The 27,536-nt window shown below is 41.4% G+C and overlaps 1 protein-coding gene across 1 annotated transcript; it reads left to right on the top strand.

Annotated features, from left to right (window-relative positions):
• Positions 1-1,703: 1,703 nt before the first annotated feature.
• On the top strand, positions 1,704-5,906 carry IL22RA2 (interleukin 22 receptor subunit alpha 2; the record flags this gene model as incomplete). Its single annotated transcript, XM_082302331.1, has 5 exons — positions 1,704-1,767; positions 2,757-2,907; positions 3,722-3,900; positions 5,149-5,318; positions 5,751-5,906. 5 exons carry the CDS (start codon positions 1,704-1,706, stop codon positions 5,904-5,906), a joined length of 720 nt encoding a protein of 239 aa, XP_082158457.1.
• Positions 5,907-27,536: the final 21,630 nt, after the last annotated feature.

Raw genomic sequence — 27,536 nt, 5'->3', positions numbered from 1 at the left:
ATTGAATTTGGTATGGGGAACTACTTAAAGGTCACTGGATTTTGAAGATGTGTTTGGGAAATGGATAGATAAAAAATCTGCAGCTAGAGATAGACTTTCTGACTTCTGCCTTCATTTTGGTGACGTGGTGTTCTTCGTTTTTTCTCAGTTCTTTAATTCCCTTAATTGGTTTGACTAATTCATTACTCAAAGCTACACAGTCAGCATTTTACTATATATGCTGCAGGTTTGGTGCTAGTATAATGAGGTATAGGTGATCAGCTGAACTGAGACCCTGTGCCCGTCTATCTGACCAAGGTCAGCTTCTTGATTAGATGTTGTTTGTTCAATATAACAGGTGGCCTTTAAATAAGTTCATTTGAACCAGAACTTGCACTTTTTTTTGACCTGACAAGTCTTCTGTTTCCATGTTTTCCCAAAGTAAAGATGATTTCATGACATTTTTGTTTGTTTGCAGACAAGTAGTCTTCATATCCATTACTCCTTTTGTGGAAGCTGTTACACAGGGCTGTGCTAAGTCTTACAAAATTAGCATTTTTCTCCTCTTGCTTATCATCATGAGTTTTCAAAAGGAGAATGCATCCTGACTTTTGCTTAGTTGCACTAGTGCTTGAGCAGTGAAGTACCAGTGGGTGTCAGCATCGGGGAGCTTTTGGGGAGGGAAGAGTGAGGGGCAAGGCTCGGCAGTAGCACCACATTCACCACCAGTAACCGAATTGTCTGAGCTTTCTATGCATCCCAGGAGCACAAAACTCATCTCCCACCAGGCAGGCATGCACGTGGCATTAAAGCATTTGCAAGCACGAAGTGAGATTGCTCTCGTGGGGGAGCCCTGGCATCCCCAGCCCTGGGGGTCTGTACATCTTGGGCAGGCAGGATCCAGAGGATAACACTGACAAATGCCAGTATTTGTGCAGGTGGTGTTGGAGCACGCCTGCACCAATTGGAGCATATGACTGGGCAGTCTGAAAGTCCAACCCAGAGTGGCACTTTGGCTCTATGGGCTGGGCTTACCTTCCCGATCCCTGTCCGGAGGCAGTCAGTCCTGCAACTTCCCTGGCCTCCCAGCATCTCCCAGCAGCCAGTGTGGGGTGAACGTGCTGCCCAACAGCCAGAAGCGATTTCACAGCCCCTCAGTCCTCCAGTGACAGCCCCCAAGATGATGTCCTGCCACCAGCACACCTGCAAACTCCATCTCTTGCTTTTGACCCAGAGGCAGTCCATCAAACCAGAGGACATCCCATGGGTAGGTATTTTATATCTTTGGAGCAAAATTTCTTGTGTTCTTAAGCTCTGAGCAACTAGTGAACTGAAAATGTACAAACATACAAATAATATACAAACAAATAAATAACTATTAAAAATCTTAGCATGGCAAGCAAGCAAGCTTCTGTGACAAGTTTATGGGATAAAGCAATATTGGCAGGCGTCATTTGGGAATTAGTGTCTTAAAAAAAGGACGGCTTGGTTCATAATTAGTTCCAAACTTCTGCATGACCACAGCTGCCAAGAAAGAACAATTGCTCATGTTTAATTTAGAGCTACTCATATGTTCTCCAGCTAAATTAAACCAAAGCCAAACAGGGGAATTTGGAAACCACTGAAAATAAGGGGAACTCTGGAGTGCTTAATGATTACTTCCTCATAAGACATGCCCAAGAGGAAGATAGGTGCTTTTCAGTCATGGAGCTGCTCTTCTAAGCATGAGGAGGATCATGCTGTCCTTCCTCTGCTTACTGATGCACCTACTTCAGGTTGAGACAACTTGTAAGTAAGGGTTTTTCTCTCTTTTCCTGTGTGGGAAGTGGGGGGTGGGGGGTGAGAGGACATGGCTTGTTATTGAATTTTTGGATGAGCCAAGAAATCTCTGTATCTTCTGCTGGGTTTCAAAACCCAGTCACTTTCAAATTAGTTTGTTATTTTATCTTTCCAAGTTGACAAATGCAGATAAAATGAACATGTTGCCCATTAGATTTTTTCATGGCTGTATTGCCAGTTTCAGTTCAGCCAGTACAAGTCTTATATGATTCTGTGCTATGCCAGAGTAAAAGCTGCTGTCATCTGGGTTGCAAAACCCACAAAAATACTAGGATTTGAATGCTTCAGAGAGGTTGTTAACTGAATCTGTTATAAGTAATATTGCAGTTTGAAAAAAGATGATCTTGAAAACTGTCAGCTTTTCCAGTGGTACAGACAGGAAAAGCAGTGAATTTAAGGTGATTGTTTATTAGGCAGGAGCTGGTAAACACAACTGTGCCAACAGTTAAAAGAGCTATAATCTCTTCAGGTTAAAGCTGAGATGTGGAGTAAAGAGAGAAAGGGCACTTGACTTTTAAGTATTGATGGGGCTGCTTACTGCAGACTCTGTGAATAGATCTGAAGGGTTTGTTTCCTGGGATGTTCATGAGGCATCTTGCACAGCAGCAAACTCACTGAGAATTATACCAACAAACAACAAACAAACAAACAAAAAAAAAAAGAACAGCAAAATAACAACAAACAAACCCAAAACAAACAGAAAAAAACTCACCTCCAAACTCTCAGACCACATAAAAGTATTCCTTTTGTAGTTCTAAATGTGCTTCTTCTGTAATTGTTTGATCTCATGACTTGGAAAGTTTTGAATGTGAGATCCAGGAGATTTAATTTCCCTGTCGTCATGAAACTAATTGGTCTGTAGCAATACCCTCTGATTCCAATACAGAGGAGCATGTCTGTGACAAATGCATTATGTTATCATTCCTTCCTATTTGCAGCGCTTTTAATTTTGGAAAACCAAGACCTGCAAGATTCGATTAAGCCGCAGAAGGTAGAGTTTCATTCATTAAACTTCAACACCACTTTGCATTGGCAGCCTGGGTGGGCCAGAGAGGCGAGAGATGCGCTCTACTTTGTGCAGTACAAAGTGTAAGTACCGGGGCCTTCTACTGTGCTGGGCCTTATCCCTGCTGGGCACATCAAAAGGATTTCTCAGGTGACAGGATGTTCTCATTCCCGGGGAACAGCCACGTCCTGCTTGGCTGCCAGCTCTCAGTTGTTTCTGCACTTATCAATTCCATAAGGTGCAGTCAAGCAGCATGAGGCAGGCAAGGAATAAGCACCTCTGTGCTGATGCTCTGCACCTTCACTGCACCAAGGATTTGAAGAAAAATGTAGTTTTCAGGGGATTTCTGAAGGTCACTGAGTCCAGCCACCTGCCTAAAGCAGGTCTAGGTAGGTCAAGTTCTTCTGTAATAGGACGTTTATTTTATTTCAGTGGCCTACCTTGCCCACGACACTGCCTCAGGATGCCTTGCATGGAAAGCTTGAGGCAACATTAGGGGCTGGTCCTCAGGGTCTGCTCCCATCTCTGGCACACTGGTGAGTGCCTGAAATCATTATCGCCCTTGGGAAACTGGCCGGTGAAATCTGGAATTCTGCCCATCATTGAACACCCTGGCTAAGCTGAAGCTTGAGTGCCTCTCCCGTGGGGCAAGTAAGAAGTGGCTTCCTACAGGGCTGGTGACCCATGTCTGTACTTTAGATTTCTTTCAGAAAAGACAGAAACCTGTAGCTCCCAAATGCCCATGAAATCAGCCTTCCCTGTTTTCAAACTGAAGGCAGTTAATTTCCATGGCAGAACGCTTGTCAGTGCCACTGGAGTAAAACAGATGGCTAAGAATCTGCATGGACACAGGCAGTGATCCCTAAAGTTTACATCCTTCCTCCTCTTTCTCCATAGGTATGGGCAGAGCACGTGGCAAAACAAAGACGACTGCTGGGGGATTCCCAGCTGTGTCTGTGACCTAACACATGAGACCTCTGACATCCAGGAGCCTTACTACGGCAGGGTGAGAGCCACCTTGGCTGGTGTCTATTCCAGCTGGAGCCTCAGCTGCAGATTCACTCCCTGGCGAGAAAGTAAGTGCAGACATATGTGTCCCCCAGGAAGGAATCTGATCTTCTGTGGCAGGGAATGCATCATTTCTGCTCACAATTTGCAAACATGATTCTAGCCACGAAGCTGTACCTAAAGAAGTGAGTCAATAGCTCTGAGGTGAGGTGTTATGCCAAAGTAATTCTCCACACACTTGAAAGCCAAGCAATTATGGCTAAATAGCCATTTACCAGTAATTAGGAGATCAAAAGATCCCTTTAGTTCAACCTCTTCCTCTGGGCATGGAACTACACAAATTATTTTCAGGCATTTTTGGAGCTGCTGGAAGGACAGGACTCAAGACAATAAAAAAGGAAGCATTCTTTGCTTGGGGGGAAAAGAGAGAACAGAGCTGCGTGGTGTGTGGCCACTATTCTTCTCGCATTTATGTGTTTTCCTGACTGCAGGAAAGGACATAGAAAGGACATGTGCAAAGCTTTTGGTTCGTACTGTCATTATAGTGCCACAGTATGTTAGAAATAGAGTACTGCCCAAACACTGAACAGTAGCAGTGTACCTACCAGTAAGTTCACCATGAATTAACTCATTTTCCCCCACTGGTCAATGCAAAATCGAATTGTCGGTGTGGGTCACTTCACAGCCTCAAAGTGCAAACTACCTTGAGCCTCCTGCACAGATGAAACCACAAGCTTTGACATAAAGCAGTACCTTGCAGCAAAACCAGAACATCTTGCCCTGTGCCACCTCCTCCTCCTGGAGGGATTCATGTGGCAGCTGCTGCCCTGTGTCCCCACATTTCTGGTGCTGCACACACATGTATGCAGGCACTAGCTCGAATCCTTAGCTGTGTTTTACCAAGCTGATTGCAAAATATTTGAAAGTGATGATGGAAACTGCATCCTTGGCATAGCTGAAATGGTTCAAATGGATGTTTTGTGCAGTCCAAGCACACAGACAAATATGAGGGAAAAAGAAAATCAGGGCAGTTTTGGAATTTCGCTTGACTGGTCAGCACTTAACAACATGCAGCTCTAAGGGATTTCAAAAAGTTTGGCTCAAAGATAGATTTACAAAGACGAGAAATGTCACCTCCAAAATAACAATAGCCAATAAACACCAAAAAGTAAGAATTTATGAAATGTCACTTGAAGAGTAAATACAGCATATATATTGTTGGTAATGTGAGCATTTGTTGAATGGATTCAAATTGCATCTATGAAATATTATTAATAAACTACAACTGTGTTTATAGCTTTAGGTTTTTTTCACAGCTATGATAGGACCTCCAATGGTAACTGTGGTTCATAGCAACAAATCCATAACAGTAAAGCTCCAGGCTCCACATTCCCCTTATAAAAGGAAGAGAGGCAGCAAAATAACAATGACAAATTATTATGATCTGCTGTATCAAGTCTTCATAATTAACAACTTGCTAGATGAGGTAAGAGCATATTTGGATATGAACCCTTTACCATTGAAAAGCCAGGAAAGTATGGGCACACCATACTTTTTACTGTTGAAACAGTCTTCTGGGATTGTGAGAGCAGTGATGACTGTGCAAGTGTTTGAAAACAAAGCTTATTTTTTAGGAATTGAGTTTGATTGAATTGAGTTGTAATTCCTCCCTGTATTATTTTCCATCAACTTAATACTTCATAATCTATGACCTAGATTAAAAAATTGGGACAGGAGAGGAACAGGGGGGAGGAGGGAGGGATTTTCTTAAAAAAGCATAGGTAAGTTTTTAATGCTGTTGAGTTTGTGTAAGTCCATGTACTGTTCTGCATCCTCTGTTCTCATCAAACTTGACTCACAGACACACTTGCTAGGGAAATGTGCTTGACTGGCTCTTTTCTCTCCACTCTTTGTGAAGCAACATAGAGTCTTGGTGTATGAAGGGAAAGACAAGGTTATTAAAATACAAGACTTGAGGCCTGGAGTCAGCTACTGCATCGTGGCTAAAACGTACGTGCCGATGCTGGACCGCAGCAGTGCCTACAGCAGCAGGCAATGTACCGTGCTGCAGTGACAGGGCTGGCACCTCTGAGACAGGTAAGTCACTGGCTGACTGGACATGACTCTGCAAGTCAAGATCTATCCCCTCACCAAAGGCAGATACTCTCCTAAAGCAGAGAAAAAAGTGTGTCATAGAAACTGCCATCCCACATGACAATATTAGCTGAAATTCTTACATAATCTCAGATGCACATCAGGTAAGAATGATAAGGCCAAGATGATTAGAGGAATGGGATAGACACTTATTTGAATGCTGGCACTGTCCTCAGAAATATCTGCTTCTTCCCTTTCTTTAAACAGTTATACATAGTATAGTTAAATAGTTATACATAGTATGGCTTTCATAATTTTTTCTGTCAAGTAATAATTAATTAGAAAAATGAGTGACCTCCAACTTTATTAACATGCAGTTCTCCTGAAAGCTCTGCTAGCCTGTTCTGCTCAGGAATTGATCAGATGGATTACTTAAAATGAGCCTGTCCCTGTTTCATGGCCACTCTTCAGTGTAGTGTGTTTAAAAATAAATCAATTATCAAATGTCATGAGTTCCCATGGGCCAAAATGCAAGAATTATCTGCACTGGCTGGTCTGAAAATCTGGTTTTTAATTACATCAGTCACTAGAGTATTGTCACCTATCATTTGCCCAGCCAAAAGATTTGCTATCAATCAATCCTGCCTTGCAGGTGCAAAGGCACGGAGTGTACAAAGATCTAACCCAAACTTGACTTGTCTGGAATTGGCCTTAGAAAGCTCAGATTTGGGGTAACAGAGGAAAACTGGAAAAGTGTCAGAGTTTGAACCTGGGCTTCTGTTCGCGGTTCTCTACCCTAAAACTATAAAAGTTTTCCTTTCTTCTGCTTCATAATATGATGCATAACATTGATGTCTCTTGAGTCTTGGTCAGTGGGTTTAGGCTAAGGAGGGAGTCACTTTCTAGGGGAATTTCCTGCATTTTTTCTTGCTTTGCCTGTACTGTAAAGAGCTGGAAACTCAGGTTAGAGCTGGACTTCCAAACAACCTGCAGAGGGACAGGACAGATGCAGGTGAATGGCATGTGCTGGATGTCAGTTCAGTTTAATACCACCCAGCTTAAATGCACACACCTTTCTTTTCTCTTTCTTTCTCTTCCCCATTGCAGGGATAATGGCAGAAGATGCCTTCCATCACAGGTCCAGCTGTAAATCAACATCTTCTGTCTGTGTCTGGAATACATACTTGGATGTATTGATTTAACCTCTGCTGCATTAAATTATTTGATTCATCACAATCATTTAATGCTACATGAAGGTCAAGGATTCTTTGTATGTCCCATATTACAATTTATGATTGTACATATTTGCATTTTCAAAGGAAACAGTCTTGTAATACAAAAATAAAACCATGAAAAAAAGTCTTTGTGGAAATATCCTTAAGATTGCTTCTAGGGGTTTTGTATTTTAAGTCTTGGAATTAAAATACAATCTATAAAAAAGAGTTTCAAATATTTTATATTTTCTACAATGATTAAAACAGAAAATGAAAAAAGTGTCCTTTCTTTAAAATAAGAAATGTACAATACAGGAGTATTTCCATGCTCACAGTGTCTTCATAGTACCCTCAACATAATATTTCTGACAGTCAAATTTCTGACATTCAAACCAGGAATGCATGTAAACTAAAACAGGAAAGGTCCTCTCTTCCATTCAGTGAAAGACAGTTAAAGGAAAGAGATCCTCAGCAAGTTTGCTGAGGAAACAAAACTGTGGGGAGTGGCTGATAAACCAGAGGGCTGTGCTGTCATTCAGTGAGACCTTGATAGGCTGGAAAATTGGGTGGAGAGAAACTTAATGAGGTTCAACAAGGGCAAGTGTAGGGTTCTGCACCTGGGGAGGAATAACCCCAAGTACCAGCATAGGCATGCATCTGACCTCCCACAGAGCAGCTCTCCAGAAAAGGACCTGGGAGTCCTGGTGGATGACCAGTTGATCACGAGCTGGCAGTGCCCTTGTGGCCAGGAAGGCCAATGGTATCCTGGGGTGCATCAGGATACCATTATTAGGTTTTAACTTTTATATTCTTCAGATTCTGTACTGCTTAGTGTGTATCTCTGAAAGTTTCTTGTAGCCTGTTAATTTCTGCTCTCGTGCTAGGTAGACATAACAAAACCTCTCTGGGCCTGCTTTCCAAGGACACCAAGACTGTCCTAGGCCAAAAAGTATAAACCAAAGAGCCTCTAAAGGGGGGGTAAGCTGAGGGCAAAACTGAAGCTTTAGTTGGAGAATTAACCCTGCTATGCAAATGAACCAAACCTATAAAAGGGTGAAGAATTCGTGACCTGTCGTCCACATTGGGGTCCATCTTGGCAGCAGCCTCTGGCTTCCCAGGGGGTACCTTTGAAGGCCTTTCAAATAAATACCTACCTTTCTTCCCTTACTCCTGTCTAGTCTCTGTTTCTAGAAGGCCTCTTAAGGCATCATGGCCAGCAGGTAAGGGGGGGTGGTCCTGACCCTTTACTCAGCCCTAGTGAGACCACATCTAGAGTGCTCTGTGCACTTCTGGCTCCTCAGTACAAGAAAGACAAGATGTGACTGAAGAGGATCCAGTGGGGAGCCATAAAGATGATGAGGGTTCTGGAGCATCTCTCTTACGAGGAGCATCTGAGGGAGTTGAGCCTGCTTAGTCTAGAGAAGAGAAGACAGAGGTGATGTCATTAATGCATATAAATATCTCAAAGGTGGGTGCCAAGAGGAGGGTGCCAGATTGTTTTCAGTGGTGCCCAGTGACAGGATGAGGAGAAAAGGCCATAGACTAAAACACAAGAACTTGCACCTCAACATGAGGGAGAGTTTCCTTACACTGAGGGCAGCAGAGCACTGGAAGAGGCTGCCCAGGGAGGTCATGGAGTTTTTCTTTCTGGAGACATTCAAACCCCACCTGGATGCATTCCTGTGTCACCTCTAGGTAGCCCTGCCTGGGCAGGGGGGAATGGACTGGATAATTTCCAGAGGTCCCTTTCAGCCCTAAGAATTCTGTGATTCTGTGACCACTATTTCAGCCATTTCACAGTAAATGGTGACTGAGTGCTGACCATCACCTGTGATTTCTAATGATTTTAGTCCTTCATCTTACAAGGGAAAAAATTGCTTGGGCAAGGTCTGGGTAGTGACTTACTAAGCCATGCCAGGAGGGAGAAGTGAAATAGCTTTTCCACATCTGCAAGGTCTGTAATTAATGAGAATCTTAGTGCTTAACTATGTTGTGTTATTGCGGATTAAATGAGATGAGGTGAGAGTGGCCCAGACACAAAAGGGCAAAGCAAGCCCTGGGAAAAATGGAGATCCCAGCTACATAATCACTATCCACTGTTCCCTTAATTCACGTACACAAAGGTGGATCAATTCAGTGTAAGTAACAGACCCTGAGTTCTCTTAATCCACATCCAAAGCATTTTTCATGGTCTGTCACTAGCACCTCTCCTGGAGGCATCAGAGCTGAGAGCTGCATCAAGATGCTGGCAGTAGGCATTTGAGAAGAGGTTGTGTTTAAGGAAGTCAGTGCTGGTCACTCTTGCCTATAACAAAATGAAAGAGGTCATTACATAACAAATATTTCCACCACCTGATTCTATTACATGATATATTTGAACAACTAGGTTTGCAGACAACATCCAGCTGTATCCACATATCTAGTCCATAAAACTAGGTTTCTTTCACTACTTTTTGCTCCTTTCCCAATTCTTCCAGTTGCTTTGCCCACTCATATCCCACAGTTTCTTTATTTAGGTAAGGGTTTTTTTGAGAAGCAAGCCTTTAAATCTCTGTGCAGTATCTAGTGCCCAGATGAGTGTGAGATCCTGCACATCTTGCACTGGCCAGAAAAACTATCCAGGCAAACTATTAAGAAATAGTCTGTCTTACATTTCAGCCATGGTGACTTCATCCACTTGTGGGTTATCACAGCCTGAAAACAGTATCTGTAGTAATTGAAGTGCTTTCTCAAATTCACTTATTTCCTTAGCACAGCTTGTGTTGCCATTGCTACACAAAGATAAAGCTTTATCAGAGAACAAACTCTGACAATTTCAGATACTGTATCTATGTCAGATGCAGAGGGTAAAAATGTTTTATAGAAAACATAAAAACAAAAAAAGGAGAGAGAAAAAAGAGGAGGCAGAGCCATAAGAGTACCTGAAGCATTCAGACCTAGCTGGAAATATAGCAGCTGCCATGCTACAGGTCTATGAAGACATTAAAAATCTGAAAGTTTTTTTATTTGATAAAATTATGAAAAATGCACATGTATGCTGCAAAAAAACCAATAAAAGATCTGGAGAAGTCTTGCACAGTTGTGTGCTAAGTTGTGTGCTAACCAGATTTCACTTCCTCAGCAACAACACAGGCTTACAGAAAGCAGTGCAAGAGTTGCAGGAACCCACTTCCATTCTGACAGTGATTTATTATTGCCAACCCCATGATGTTCTGCAAAAGCAAATTTTCCCTTTCCATTTGAAATACAAATTTTCTTTCAGTGCTGTTCTGACATGTAATTTTACTGGGGAAGGGTTTGGTAGAATGACTAGTGCTGTATTTTTTTCCCCCCAAAGGCTGAGTGGTCTGAACTCACAGCTTCTATATAGACTTGGTAATGCTGTAACTTTAAAAAACATCTTATTGTGCCTTAGACTGCATGCTGCAATGCTGTTTACAACTCTGTGAGGGTGGAATGGAGAAAGAGTTCTCTCAACTACAGCTGGGACTTTCCTGCTGGCAAGTCAGTTTGGGAATACCTGGAAAAGTGAGTTCTAGCCCTCCCTTCTCTTTCTCCTCGTGGGAACAAGCAAACCATCTGCTGTGGGTCCACATCTCCAGAACTGCCCAGGCTGGCACACAGCTCCACAGTGGGTTGTGCACATGCACACCATTCCGTTCAGGATGCTTTCACACTGTTGGCTTGGCTCCTTCTGGCAAAAAGTTTGCAAGACACTGCTGAAAACGCTTCTCTTGGTTTTTTAGTCACTTACACAGCAGCCATTTTCTAACCAAGTGCCAAGCGCCAGCTTCTGTTTCAGGAAAGAGAAATGCTGCCTTCTAGGGCTATGGCACTGGGAGAGAAAGATCAAGCAGTGTAACAAAAGCAAGATTTGTGAGACCTATTCTGTGAACTCTCACCTGCCACATTGCTGAGGGATGTCTGCAGTCACAGGCACAGCCTGTGACAATGGCCTCCTCTGGCTGAGCCTCTCTGTCACGGCTGAGGGTCCTGCCAATGAGAAATAGATATTATTTCTTTTAGAGTTTGCAGTTGTGGATTTTGTCATGAAGTGGAACCCATCCCACAAGGGCCTAACCTTCTTTCTTTCTTTTGTTGGAACATATCTTATCTGCCAGATAGAATAAGAGCTTATCTCCTACTATAAATGGATTTAACTTCCCATTCTGCTGGCACTCAGAAGAGCAATATTCAGCTACCAGAAATTCAAGAACAGGCCTCCAGAAAAGCTGATAGAGCAACAGCAATGAACCAGATGCTCCACCCTTATAAATTAGGAGAAGATTATGCATAGCCAGCTGTACCATATAAATGCCCAGTTTTATAGGATGCCATGGTCCTTGGTGTTTATCATATGGTGCAGCATCTGGCCAGTCCTGTTCATACCTCCCATATATCTGCTTTAATCAGATGTGGACTTGGGGTTTATTTACTTGCATGGCTTGATCTCAGCTAAGAACCACTTTGCGGCCCAGGGTGGGGTTCTGTTGTGAAATAACATTGGCTTTTGCCACAGATCTGTTAGACATTATCAAGTATTCCAGACTGCAGGGAATTAATCATAAATAGGTGGGGTTTTCTATGGACTTCAATGTTTGCTACAAAGATCAAAGATACAAATCTGTAAAACTCATCTTAAAAAATAAAAGGAGAAATCTCAAACTCCTGAGTATTAGTTTGCCACAAAGGACACAAGACACAAAACAAGGGTGCTTTCTGCAGAGAAGGGAAGGGAAAGAAATGACACTGGTGTTCATGATCAGGAAAGTTATAGTCTCCGTTGCAACTTGTTTTCAGAATCTTTTGTAAAAGGTTCCCAAGGAAAGAAAAAAACCTTTTAAATGTAATTCCTCAAATTATGAAGTCACTGGTTGTTTTATTGTGTTACATATTTACTCCACTGAAAATCCAGTTAAAGAAGTGATTGCTACCAGAATTTTGGCTTGAGATGGGGAAAAATGGGAAGCTTGAGCCCCAATGCTTACAAGGAAAGGAATACCTGAAAAAGCTCAGTGATCTGAGGTAAATACTGAAGACAGTTCTAAATGTTTAAATATTTTTCCCTTTTCTAAGGCAGTGGGGCTCTGATGCTGAGTTGCCTACATATCATTACTAATGACAAAATGCAGCCCAGGAGTATCACACTGAGGACTAGACTCTTCACAAATGTCCTTTTAAACTCAAGAACCGGATGGCAATGAAGAGTCATTGTGCTAATTGTTATACCCACAAAAGAGCATCATAAAATTGTTATTAACTTAATTTAGTTATTCCAGGTAATATGCTCCTAATACTTTTTTTTTCTTTTTTTGGGTATAAGAAATCACAAATCATCCCAATTCCCAAGAAACAGCAATAAACTCTTGTTTTTCATTTTTTACAAGAGGAGTATTCTTTTAACATTGCTTTTTATGTGATGCTGGATTTGTTTAATAGCTGACAAGTACATGATTGTTACAGGGCTAAGGTTTTATTTCTAGGCTAACTTGTAAATATAAATTCTAACATTTGGAAGAAAAAAGATATCAGCAAAAAGACAAACAATAGCATTGTCTTTGTTAAATCAAACTTAAACACTTCCAGAGGGTCAGTGAAATCATGCTCTGAGTGGAATGAGACTCAGAGCCACAAACCTGGAGAACAAACTGCTGGAAAAGACAGAAAAGGAAAGAAGACAAAGTGCACACAGACAGGGGCTGGGAAGCAGAGAACATGCAGCATTAGAGCAGAAATGTGTATTTCAACAAGTGTAGAAAATAGGAGCAAAGTAATTTGACGTACAACACAGACATTAAGCAGTTTCTGCCTTGGAAAAGGAGACCCATATTCCTATGGAGCAAAACTCTTTATTATGTCAAGGAGAAGATAGACCTATAAGGACACAACACAGATGTATTCTGATCAGAGACAATTTCAGCTATTTCAAAAGCAACTTTAGAGGGAGAAGAGACATTACAGAGACAATTTCTAAAACCAGAGAGAGAAACTCATACATGATTAGCAGATACAGTGAGGGATCTGCATGAGATCCTCACGTCCTGAGGGTGGCAGCTGAAGCCATGCACACAGCATCTATGCTTGGGTGACTGAAGCTCTACCCCAGACACTGAAATATTACTGTAATGTACTAATGGGATATTTACCAGATACGAGCTGGACCCTGAAGTCATGTGTATTTGATTTGTAGGGTTACATTGACAAATCTGAAGAGAAAACCTGGTTATGGGGATGAAATGCAGATCAGATCATGTTGGATATGTACACTGGAGTTACAGGGTGCCTTGGGCACAATAGCCTTTCTAGTGCCAAGGACCTTCTCTTTGCCTTTGAGTGATTACTTTTATATTTAAATGATCACTTTTAAATTTGAATGATCTTGTGGAAAACGGAATAGGATGAGTGAAACTCTGGAAAATTAATGTGAAGAGACTTCAGAAATTGACTGAGTTCCCAGTTTGGTACTTCTTTTTATCACATTCATTCTGAATACTTTCTTGAAGCTGGTTCTCTCCTCACTGAAATATTGCTCCACTCTCAAAAATAACATGAAAATGTATGTTAAAAGTACAGAAGCTTACTAAATAAATAGTAAAATCCTCTCAGGTGCACAAGAAGTATCATTATGCCATCCCTGAGCACACAAGGACATTATTTCTTGCCAATTTGCTCCTCACTGGTGGTTGCCACAGAAAGACAGACTTCCAGAAATAACAGGAGACACAATGATATAAAGTACAATGTATTTTGAGTGCTTAAGATTTTGAAACACAACAGGCTGGGATCAAGCACAAGCAATGGGAAGAGCTGAGTAGAACAGAACTAGGAAATCCAGCTGGGAGACACAGTGAGATCGTTTATTCTGTATGTTCCAGTCATACACCTCCTTGCTCTTCAAGATGTGCCATGACCTCAAAAAAGAACCAGAGCCACAAACAAGCAAGAGCTACTGCAGCTGTGTGATCCTCTCAGTGTGTGCAAACAGAGTATCTGTGATGCCTTGGAGAAAAGCTGGCCAAAATGGCTTGTGCTGGGAAAAGGTACTTTCCCTAATTTTTATACCTGCTGTATATGAAAGACAGCTGAAAGCACCAACTCAAATTACCATTGGTCCTCTAAAGGAACATTATGTTGTTCATATTTTTACCATGACTGACTATTAAAACAAAAAAGATTCTGCTACTTCCAGATGAAGTAGGAAAAGTAACATTTCAGAGTGAGGCCATCAACCTGACCAAACAGAGAGCCATGCATTGGTGTAACCAACACCTGGTAACCTGTGGCAAGAAACATGACCTCTCAAGGTCCAAGGATAGCCAGTCATGTTATGGGGTAAGGTGGGAAAATAAGCCAAACAGGGGAGGGAAATTGAACAGCCCAGAAGCTTCAGCTGATTTTCCACAAGCCTCTGCAATGCATGTGGATAGTATCAACAAAAACACACCCAGAGAAATATTTCTAATGAAAAACTGGAATTTTGCTGCAAGGAAAAAATACGACTTATTAAAATACCATTCATAACATTTTGGTTTTTGAGTGAAAAAACAAAATAAGATTCTCTTCTCTGTCGGAAAATAAAACCCTGTGTCCTTAATCTTCCAGGCTGTGAGATTTCACATGACATGTCTAAACTTCCTGGAGTAGGACAGGAATGGAAATTGTCCTAGACAGCTCTGATCAATCTTTATCTAACACATCCAGTCAGAACTCACTCTGCAATCAGTGACGTTTGGGAATGCTTTTCATGAGGTGCTATTTCTCTGAAAGCAGTATAATTCAATATATAATATTCAATGCTCCTGCCAGGAATGCAGCATACACAGAATCTGAGGCAGGAGGTAAAAAGAGGACATTGCTCTGCACACTCATCAGCCTTACTTCAGGCGTTGAGGTTGTTCCAGCCACCCTCAGCTTCTTGTTAATGACAGCCCTGTGATTTCACCAACAGAGACTGACAGGTCAGCATTACATTGACAAGAGAACAAAGAGTCTCCCCTGCCTTGGGTCAGGCCCCTTCCCTGCTCCAGGGGCTCTGCTCCTGCTCCCATTGTGCAAGTTTCACAAGTTACACTTCACAACACCTTGTTTCCTTGTGCTGGCTAGAAAAGAAAAAACAACACCCAAGAAACTTCTCTGTAATCATGAGGGTCCAAACAGCTTACTGAAGTTTACATGCAGCAAACTGAGTATTAACTCCCACCCTGCACTTCATTTCAGCTGGGAACAGTGCAGAACAGAGACATGGGTATACCTCCATGAATAGTCGAGATTAAAAACATCTGTTTAATGCTTATGATCCAAACACTAGTATTTCTAATGATTTTCGAGACTTGAGCGAGCTGAAGTGTCACAACCAGCAGGCCAAAAGAGGAGACTGGAAGACATTACACCCACATGATGCAGGCACAACAGAACAGAGAAAATAGCTGCTTATATTATTGAGCATACGGTATTAATGTAATATTTCTTAAGTAGAATCAAGTTTTGAGGCACTTATCTAGACCTTTGCAGATTATGTCCCTTTCAGCCTAAAAGCATTTCAGTTAACTGGAAAACAGCATGGACAAAATCAACAAGAGAAAGACAGTCAGTCCAGTGGGTTCAAGTCCTAGGGTATCCTTGGAATATGGAGAAGACAGAATTCTCAAAAACTATTTTCAGTTTCTTAGTGGCAAAGCAGGAGAAAAGAGCGAGAGGTTCAATTCACTCTTCCCTCTTGGCCATTTTGCATTTGCTGTCATGGCTCAGGAGGCTGTGTATTTAACCCTCACAAGCAATTTACTCATGGTTTTAGGCAAGGAATGAGCAGGCACTGGTGAGTGGACATAATGGGTGTGGATGACCGTAAGTCTGGGGTGGTATTTGGAGAGGCTGTGAAGCAGAAGTAGGGACAGACTCTCTGCTTGCTATGGGCTGTGCCAAAATCAGAGCCAGCTTTCACAGTCCAAAGGCTAACTTCGCACAATGATACAGGTCATCTGTTCACTTGCTTAGGGACAGCATTTTAGCCAGAGTCCACATAAAAACACCAGATGTGAATGTTTCACTACCAGAGAAGAGTCAGAATTACATTGTAAAGAAAATCCCAATTTAAATACTACAACTACAAGTCAAAAAAAAAAAATCAAACCACAGTCATAAGGTATAATTTAATTTCTCATTGATAAGTGTGCCTAGCTTGGCAGGAGCCAGTCCTGGAAAAGTACATTTCAGAACTGAGCCTTTAATGAATGCATGAACACTCCTTTTAAAAAGAAAAGTATAAAAAGGAGGGATTTATTCCTGAAACAAATCTGTATTACTTTTCTCAGAAGAGGTACATTTCTACTCAGTGCACGCAGTTATTACTTCACAGATTGGAAAACAAAATAAAACTGAGAAGAACAACAGCTAAATCCCAAATCCCAAGGCAATGTTTTCTAAATAAACCAAAGAACTATAAAAAGAAGTGTGGCTGAACCATGTATGGGATTATACTGACATGTTGTGGCAAGATGGAAGTAATGCAGTGCCTTAATCACATCTGTGACCATAAGCTACTCTGCTACGCTCTTTCCTCTGCTTGAGGAGCAGAGAGAAGTCTGGGATCCTCAGTCCCAAACGGAGGACAGGGACAAAGAAACTGAGAAAATATATGAGCAAGATGTTATCACTGGATCCTTCCAGTATTTCCAACCATGGTATGTGGAACAGTGAAGTCATTTCCACATCTTAGCTTGGAGAGATGCAGAGCAGATTGCTTCCCTGTCTGAATCAAAAGTTGGAAACCCTCATCCCACACAGCTGCAGATGTGCATTTGGAGGCCTCCAACCTATGAGCTTTCAGCCAGTTGGAAAGCTCTCTGTTTTCAAAAAAAAATATCACCAAATGATTCCACTGAATAATCTTTCCCATACCATTGAAACATTGGGAAAAAAAGTTCAAGGACAAGCTGTGTTCTGAGACATGACATTTTCAGAGGAAAATGGCCGTGCAGACAAAATAATTAACAGACCTGTGGCAGTGAATAAGCTCCTGAAGCATGGAGGCTTTATAATAAGCCTTTCCATCTATGGATCCACAAGAATCAGTCTCAGTGCTGGAGAGCTACAACTCTTCCTAACCAGTGAATAGTTGTAGTAGGGAGGTAAAGGGTGACATGAACCAAGGCTGACCACCCATGGCTCCACCATGTCATCAGCTGCACAAGCTGGAGGATTGGTGTGCTTTATTTCTGGGCAATGAGAAATGTTTGAAACATGGAGCATCTTTGTCGGACCATGAAGACCACAGTCATTTAAACAGCAAGGCAGCTAGAAGAGCTCATCTCTCCTAGGTAAGAAAAAACATGGTCCTGTGAGGAACACATTATTCAAAAATATTGACTTCAGTGGGAGTTAATCATCTAAATACCCCTATTTTCAGAGTGCCTTAAATACTTTCATGTATTTATCTTTGTAGTATCCATGTGAAATACAGAAGGGCATTAATCAGTTTGTAAAGATTTACAGGCAGCCAATCCCCTTTGAACTGACTGCTAAGATTACACAGAAAGCTTGTGGGCAATGCAGGGAACTGGATTTCGTTTTCTAAGATTTTAGGACCTCAAATACTAGACTGCTGTGGTACTGCCTATCACACAAAAATAATCATCAATGTGATTTGGCATGAATGTGCCATAAGTGCCAAGTTATTTTAAGGGGAAATATCCATTCTGGCAAGCTGTGTTTCAAAAGATGCAGGAAGTTACAGAACAGCTGGCTCAGCAACAGAAAGGACACTCCCTTCTCTGATTCAGCCCTAGAATGACTAAAGACTATTCCTTCTTTTTTGCTACTTGGAAGAAAACACCAAAATTAATTCAGGTGGTTAGAACATGGTTCTAATAATACCAGCGTTGTGGGTTTGATCCCAGTATGGGCCATTCGCTTGAGAGTTAGACTTGATGATTCTTGTGGATCCCTTCCAACACAGAATATTCTGCGATTCTATTCTATTCTGCTGGAAAAAAAGCAGCATTTTTGTGCAAAAGCACTTTCACTTTCTTCCCCAAGAAAGTGTGCTCTGTGTTTCAGCGGAAAACATCGACTCATTTACTTCTCAGGCCAGCAAAAATGTAGACACTCAGCCTACGGCTTGAGATGTGCTAACCACTGCTATGTCTTGACTTTTTAACCTCAGTTGCAATGTAAAAACAGATTCCTATTAATGACACTATTATGTACTGTTGGGGCCCTCCCCCCTGCCATGTGGTCCTGTGGGAGAAGGGCCCCGGGGTAGAGGCAGGGCCTGTGGGGTTTCCCTACTCCCTGGTCAACCTCATTCCCCACTGGTTGTTTGTGTTCCCCTGCCTGGGAAGGACCCTCTGGTCCCGTGATTGTTCAGTTCTTGGCCAAGTTGCCAGCCAGGTTGCTGGAAAAATAAACATCTCTGAAAATATCTACCAAGAATCGGTCCATATATTTCTTTTCCACGCGCCTCGTTGTCTGATACACGTGTTGCAAGAATCCCCACTGCAACAATGTAGGAAGGGAATTGAAAGAAGCAGCAGCACTCTTGACTGTGCTGAACTTTATGTTGAGGTGAAATTAGTTTTGTTGTTCCCTGCTACCTTGCACAGTACTTGGCTCCTCAGGCACAGAGAAGTATACAACTAAAAAAGAGCTGTGACTCCTGTAAAGAACCTGCAGTCCATAGAAAATGCACAGGCAATGCCTGTCGTGCCTACTGAGGAAATGTTTTCTGGAAGTGAACTATGTGTGGTATTATTATCTGTAGTATAAAGGATATCTATAGTAAAAGGAATAATGTTTCTGTGGCTGCTGGAAACTCACAATGTTGCTTCACATCCCTACCACTGTCTTGTGTATAATTCTCCTCTCTGCCCTGACATAAATGTTAGTTACCAGAATAAATGCAGATACAAATACTAAATGGCTTGAAGTTTACTCACAAGAAAAATAAAAAGCATTATCTGCAAAACACTCAAAGTGCACCAGCAGTGAGAGGGTTTAAATCAGTATTTCTTTATTATACTTACAACTTCCTTGGTCAGAGACAAGAAAGTTGAAAAAAGCTACTTCACAACCCAGTGCTTCTGGTGCTTACATAGCATTGTGTTTCCTTGCACTGGTAAATTTTTTTGTATTTTATGTTACTGTAGAGACCAGAGAAAGCGACTCCAGCCAACTTGCTGGTCACCATGGCCCAATTTCACCCTCCCACTCTGCACATGCCACTGCCTACATCCCAGAGGTGTGCGCTGAACCACTGCATAAGTGGACTGCTCCTGTCTGGGTGGAGCCCAGCAGAGCCTGCAGCAGCCCCTGGCACACACTGCAGTGCCAGCAGCCTGATTTTGGTGACACCCATCTTTACCTCCCAAGGAGCTGCACAGCTGTCAGCAGTGCAGAGTCTCCTCTCAGACTGTGCTAAAGGCTGTACGGGAACAGTAGCATCCTTCCAGCATCCATGGACTCCTCATCCTGCAAACAACAGGGAAGGCCCTGCCCTGCCACCCTTCCGTTTCAGTAACTTGATGCATAGACAGCTTCAGACTCCCTCCAGGCTCTCCAGCATGCCAGGAAGGCAAAGGCAAGGCATGAAAGCAGCAGTCAGGGTGTGCCAACAGTACAGATTATAACCAGAGACGCAAGACATAGAAAATTCCAGTGTGGGATTATGGTAATAAGACTTCTCTCCAGCAATTCAGGCACTTCACCAAAGATTGTGCACTGTGCTAAGCACCATGCCTAGAAACTAAGTGCTACAATACCGAATGCTGCAATGCTGAATGTTGCAGGGCATGAATCCCATTTGTCTCCCTACCCCATGGAGCCCTGTCAAAAGTGCAGAACTTTGCAGCCATGTGGTGACCAACAACCCTCTGCAGGAAGCAGACAGGAGGAGAAAACAGACCACATCAGAGCATCTTGTGAGTTGCCAAAAGAATACATGTGCTATCTTGAAAAATTTATCATTTGAACACTTGAAAATGGCAACTTGCTTTGAAAACTCTATCAGCATTTCAAATTTGGCCCTTAGGTACAGTATCCATGATCTTTCCAGAGAAACCTGAAGAGGCAAAAAGCCTTGCTTTCCTCTTGAACTTCTGCTTCTCCTCGGAGGCGAAGTCACGGAGTGACAATGTGACAGTCCTCTGGATTCTTGACACTCACACCTTGACCATGCAAGGAAGTTTCTGTGGGTGAGCTATGAACTTTAGACCTGATGAAGTTTTCCCAGACAGCTAGCTCTACACTCTGATTTTTTTTCACTTTTGTTTATAGGACAAGCTTCGCTCCTGACTCCTTCCCTGATCTTCTAAAATCAGCAAAGCAGAAAACAAATGTAGAAGTTGAAAATCGGATTTCCTGAGGGTGAAGCCTGTTACACTATGAGCACACATGCCAGCGACAGAAGATAACTGGTAGAAACTCAGATGTTTGTTATGCTTGCTGCTATTTAAACCATTTGCTTTTACACTGTTAATAAAACTAATAAAAACTTCTGCACAGCAGCAAAACCAGACCGGTAAGGACATGACTTGAGCAGAGTACAGAAATAGAAGGTTTCTTGAGGTGAGATTAGTCAGGCAATGGGCAAGTGGCAGCATACCTGCTCAGGGATGACAGCAAAGCCCAGGGGATCATATAAAGGCAATAATAGTGGGCAGGGTTAAGCATGAATAGCCAATTTTTAAAAGAGAAATCTCTACCTAATATATGCTCAGAGGTTTTACACAGAATTTTGTGAACACACAGAATTCAGGCAGCCAAGCAGCTGGCTATATACTCGATCATCTCTGAAGTAGGCAGCCTCAGCAGTCAGACTCCAGCTTTGATCCACCTGTAAATTCCCCACTTTCCCATGTGATTTGCCAGAAAGAGGTGTTACTATGACTGGAAACAAGTTTATGCCTGATCTCTGTTCCCTTTAAAGTCAGACTGTTGCTCTGACCTCTTGTGCTACTGCTGCTTGTCAGTAACATGCTGTAAGAGATGAGGAAGTACAAAATATCACAATTAGATTTCCATGGCACTGTTAACGTGAGGTGTAAGTCAGCTCAAACTGGCACACTTGCTACCTTTACCATTATTTTAGAAAATATCACGGCATCAATTAAGCTGAAAACTTCTGAGATAATTTCCTACATTTTAGCACAGTAACAACAGTATAATGTAATGGGACTGTAACTTCTCTCTGTAGGCAGATGGCAAGACAACACACAAAGCATTGTAATGACCAGTGTGGGGTGTTGTTAAGACATGAATTAAAGCTCCTGGACTGGAAAACCTTTTTTTTTTAAATAGATTTTATAGGTATGAACTACATTACAGACACATGCTTTCAGTGTGGGCTCATTAAAATTACCAGAAATTAAGAACATGCTTAGCTGGTACTTTTGAGGTTGATCTGATTATGTGTCACCCATCTAGTTTTGTCTGCATCTAGTTATTCTCTCTCATGGAAAGCCCTGTCAAGGTGAATCCTCTGACATACGTTTTCAAGTGTTGCAACACATCCTGTGAGGTAACTTGAAATCAAACGGAATTGAAACTGCACCCTTGAGCAGCCTCTTTCAGGCCAAATATCCAACATGAGATTAGAAACTTTATTTATCTTCAACATTGAATTCCAATTTTAATAGGACTCCATCGTAAACATACATCTGGGACAGGATGTAGTTGCCTAAATCGGGGAAGCAGGTACATCTTAGGTACTGAGGGTATCCTGCCTGGTCTTTAGCTGCCACTGCAAAAGAGATTTCAGGCCTTCCTGTAACACATAGGTGTCCCTGTACCTGTCCTTGCAGGTGTCCTGGATACTCAAGGAAATGGTACCCTGAGTATCTGATATTATCAGCTACCAGAGTGCTGCGTATTGATATCTCTGTCCCTTTAGCTGGTGATGTATTTCCCTCCTGCAAGTTCTTGGATGAGGTGCAGCAAATCGCACACCCTCTTTCACATAAACTGAAAACTGCCATCACAATGAGTGCAGGTCCTGCATCAGTGTTTAGGTGCCCACTCCTAGGCTGACTTGAAGCTAGCTAATTTGGATGCTATTAACAAGGCAGTACGCCCCCAAAAGCAACCCCCCTAACTACTGCAGCCCACACAGAGCTTCGTATTCCCTCAGACACACTGCTATAGGCATCTCAGGTACCTCGGATACAGGTCTAGATGACACCATGAGATAGCATAACCCCAGCACAGTGAGTGCTTAGCTCTGGTTGTGCAGTGTGGTGAAAGCCATACATGTCGCTGCCTATGTCCCTGAGGTCTGTGTAATTCACAGTGCTGTCCCACTGTGGCTGCAGTGCCACCCGGCCTCACAGCAACCCATTCTCATCACTCTGGTTGGGGAAATCTTTCCCCTTGCCTGCACAAACCACCACTGCTATTGTATGGAGATTTTTGCTTCCTTGAAGCAGCCATGGTAGGCCAGTTTGGAAGCCAGGATACCAGACTTAAAAGGTTAATGATCTATCTATTATGCTAAATCCTGTGCAGCAGCACTAATTCTTCCTATTCAATCATCCTTTTCCCAAGAGCTTGGGACAATACGAGAGACATGGAAGGCTACTGATTTATTGCTGTCATGCAAAAGGTCAGACTAAGGAAGACCAGACACTAGAGTCTGTTGCCCTATAAACTTAGTATATGACAAGCTGTTTGTTAGCTTGTCTTCAAAACATCCTTTGACAAACAGCCACTATAAAAATAACACTTGGAGATTTTCAGTAACTCGCATTTCACTTTTCTGGGTTTTTTTCCAAAGGAAATGAGAAAATAGGTTCTACCACCTTCCAGCATCACATGTTCACTCTGAAATGGAAGCCAAGATACTCTGATTTACCATATGGGCTATTTACACATCACATCTCCATGAGGGATGAATTGATGAAAGTTATCACAGAAGATAACAAGACAGTAGCAAAGATTTCTGTTATTGAGTTAGAAACCCAGAGTACACAAAAATCAGTAATAAATATGTTTTCATTGAAATAAACTGGTATATCTCTCACTTTTAAGCTCCCAACTAGAGTTTAGGACTACTGAGAACACAAACATCAGTCTACAGCCGCCAGTAGAAAAATGTGCTTATATATGGTATATTTTTGGATATAAAAACATTTATGTGTGTAATGTAGATATATATATATATATATATATATATATATATATATATGTTGATATATAAGATGATTTAATATATATGAGCATATATATTCTGTGCAAGCTGAGAGACACAAAAGAACCTAAGCCACAACTTCAGAGCTTCTCTTTGTAGGAGAGTTACCTTCTGACAGCAAGACAAATGAAATGGCAGCTGTGTTCATTCTCTAGCGCTCATGCTTGTTTAGTACTCTGATTAATGATGAGTGCTTTACTTAGCCTAATTTATCTCTCACAAGCCTTTATATGCTGCTCAGAGCCCAATGTAAACTTTATGCGCAGATGCACCCACACAATAAAATGATTCCATATTGAAAATTACTTTAGTTTAATTTCAAAGTGAATCCCCAAGGACCTCATTGGTAGGGATGCAGTATCTTGATCTGCCTTGACGTTAAGCTTGGGTTCATGGGCCATCCATAAAAGTTGCAATATTGCAGTAAAAAGGTGGAGTAGATATTAAAAGAAAACAGTGACATCCAGTTGCTACTTTGGTAAATTTTTTAGTTCATTTGAACATTTTGGAAAAAGAGGGAAAGGAGCAAGGGCACTGATAGAGGAAAAAACCTTTTATATTGGAAGTTTATCCTGGGAAGATATATCTATCTAAGCAAGGTAAGAAACTCTAACCTTTACTCTGACTCCTTCTGACTGAGAAAATTATTCCATCCCAGAAAAAAGTATGAAACATGAGCCTTCTAAAAAAAAAAAAAGATGGAATCCTGCTGTGTCCTTATAATAATTTCTGACTACATTTCCACTATTATCAGAATAAATATTTTATGAGATGAAAGTACTTGATAAAATGGCATAATGTGGGATAATCAGAAGGAGTTTCAACACATCTTCGTGGACTGGTTTATTGCAACCTTTGCACCGAGAAAGAGCCAGGTCAGCGAACTCTATATGAGTACTAAACAGCTGCAGAAGCTTAGAAATAGCCTGTGGTGGTAGAGTGGGTAACAGGAAAAAAAACACTTTGTCATAGAGACAAATGCACATAGTAAGGCAGATGTGAACGCAACAACACATACTGTCTTTCAGCAAATCCAGCAGAAATCAGGAATAACTCTCAAATTGACATGTAAACTCCTATGAGAAGGAAGCTTATTAGTTAAAAATTAAAGCATCTTCTATGTGGAAAGGCAAAAATGAAAAACAAATTAATGATAGCTCTTCACATCCTAACAGCAAAGAAGAGAAGCCAACTTAGAACACATATCCATTCTCTACATTTAAGTAGTTCTTGCTTTTTCAGTGAGATGAATACTACCAGCTATTTGGCAGGCCACTGCTGAGACCTGCAAAGGGCTTGCACATCCTCATCAATTGGCTAATTGGACATTCATTTTGAGACTAATCTTACTCAGAGCTGCAACTTCAGCTCTGACTGTATATTTTATCTTTGTATTTTCTCTTTGTAGTCTCTTTGTATTTTCTCTTTGTATTCTCTTAGTTTTTAATTTTAAATGTAAGCTGATGCATGAGTGCAACTTTTCTAAATAACACTGCTCTAAGGCAATAAATACAGATATCCTTTCATTAAGTTTCTTAAAATTAGAGCTGGTATGGTAAGAAAACAAAAATAAAAATTATCCTTAAACTCTTTGAGATTTTTGTAGCAAATATAAATTTAGCACTTATTTTCTTATTAGAGCTAAGATGCTCTAATATGTTTTGTATGACATTGATGTTGATAAATATAATGCAGAAGTTGCAGTTTCCTGCAGAGATGAATTGTTGACATTTTAGAAAATAGATTTCATAGAATTTACAATGACTCAAGTATTCATGCTATCAAGCATTTGTGTGGTCATATTGATTTCTTTACCATTACATAAAAACCACGTAGCAACAATGCTTTATTCCTTCAGAAGTTAATGGCATGAGTTATAGCTAATCCTTTCAAAATGATACCATTATTGCTTCTTTATAGGCTATTTGTTTCTTCATTCAGTTTTCTCAAGCAACAAAATACTTGTAAAAACTTGATTTCAAGAGTTGATAGTCTGATACTGGAGTTAAGCAGGGAAGAAGAAAGTAACAGAAACTTTATTCAGAAGCTATGAGATTTTCTTATTTTCTGAACAACTATAATGAAAGCAAAATTTCTGTTCAGGTTATTGCTGTTACTACTATAAATGCAAACTTATCCTCTAGCCTCTGAAAAACAGGGCAGTGACTCCTATAGGTAATTTCTAGTTGGTAACCTCATTAAATTTTTGCTGTATTAAACTTCATACTCATACATTTACTGTGTTCCTGCTTCTGTGAGCTTTAAAATCACCTTCAACTGCCATGGGTTTCAAGGAACCTGTCCCTTGCATCATAATAACAATTATTCACAGAGTCATAGAATAAGCTGAGTTGGAAGGGACCCACAAAGCTCACGGAGTCCAACTCCCAGCCCTGCACAGCACCATTCTCAAGATGATGGGAAGTGCCATGTCATACTGCCTGTGCATGCTCCTGCTCCACTTAGAAGCACTTTTTTCTAGTGTTAGGGCAAAATCCTGCCTTTAGGCATCCCTCCTTCCTTAACAAAACACTGCTAGAGTGACATCGCTCCCTCTTTCATATGTGCCATGTCTTTCATTTTCACAGGAGAAGCCATTCATTATTTATATGGAAAAAGCCCTCTCCATCCATGTGAGTAACTGTTTCATCTGTCTCTTATGATTTATTAAGCCTTTGCCATGTTTTTCCTTTTCTTCGTTACATTATCATAACAGGGTGGTACCACCTTGAAAAGGACAGTTTCCACTCTGTTCCCAAGGGGAGGTAACCGAGCACTTTTGTGTAAACTTTTGAATGCTTGACTTCCTTATTCACAGTTTCTTGAGTATGACTGTATTTTGCACACCTAATTCCTAGGTGGCAGTGCTGCCTGGGCTAAGCAGACCATGTTAGGCCACAATGTGAAGGGTGATCCCCCCAGCAGGCACACCATAAGTACAGTTCTGGACATGTCACACCTGCCTGTGTGATGGCCATTGCATCTACATGTTTGCAGTGAACTCTGCCCTGTGTGTGGTGGCCCCAGTCTTACTGCCCATGTGAAAAAATAGTCCTGAAAATATAAATTATCCAGATTCAGGCTTATCTGATTTCAAAGACATGACTGACTTGGGGCACTTAAGTTAATAATAATGTCTGGCTTTCTTGCTGTTTGCAGCACTAATCACAAGAAGATCTCCCCAAGTGAATTGCAGTCCTCCGTTTTAGGAAGACACCTAAAATAGGTGTTGTTTTCGAAACTCAAACACGTGAACAGATGACTGAAAATCAGACTTTTTAAAGCTCAGGCATGTTAGCCATGCAGATGCGGTAGCACTACAAACAAGCAGCATTAAAAAAACAGCAGGTGTTCAAAAATAATTTGTGAACATAGAGTAAGCCCACAAATTCAGATGTCTGATCTAAACCCAGATGAGATTGCATCATTCTTCTACTTCTCAGGCCAGGAATGATGCCTCTAGCAGCAGGGGAGGTAGCTGAGATTTCTGCAGTTTCTAGGCCAGGTGTCATAGTATAAAGGATAGGTTGGACTCTTAGGACCCAGGCAGGAATAGGTTTCCCTCCTGTTCCAGGTGTTTGCTAGACTCATTTCTCTCCTACAAGGCTGTATCTTAATGTTTCTGATAAGCAATTTAAGAAGTCTGGTTTGCAGGACAGGCACATTTTTTAGCATATCGTCATCGTGATTTTCTGAAGGTTTATGAGACCTCTTGGGAGCTTAATCCTTCCTACTTTTGCACAGCAGGATTTCTCTAGTTATGCCTTATCATACCACTTAATTATCCAACAAATGAATAAAGGGAAGAGGATGAAAGAAATAAAATGACTTGAGTAGCCCAGTGAAACCTATGCATACAAATGACATACTGAGTCATTATTCCTCTACTAACTCCTCCCAAAGAGACAGTGGGGAGATATGCAATTCATGGTCAGTCCAATCAGGCTGCTCTTGATCCCACTTAACCCTTGTGCACAACCTTCTGATGTTCTGGAGGCTGCATTCTGAGGACAGAATAAATGATGTCTCTTCAGGAAGGATATCAGTTGTTTTCCTTTAGAGGAGGCATTACCTGATTTCTACCTGCAGCAGAGGATCTTAAATCAAACTTCATCTTGCAGGCTGTTGGACTCAGGCATTTCCCAGAGCACTTTCTGCTTCAGTGAGTGTCCTGGGTCAAGCTCAGCTGGGAATAGTGCTGTTATGATTTTTACTTCTC

This window comes from Coloeus monedula (genome assembly GCF_965178545.1).
Source record: "Coloeus monedula genome assembly, chromosome: 2".
Taxonomy (NCBI): domain Eukaryota; kingdom Metazoa; phylum Chordata; class Aves; order Passeriformes; family Corvidae; genus Coloeus; species Coloeus monedula.
Note: the sequence above shows the minus strand (reverse complement) of the source record. Positions and strands in the feature narration are given on the sequence as shown.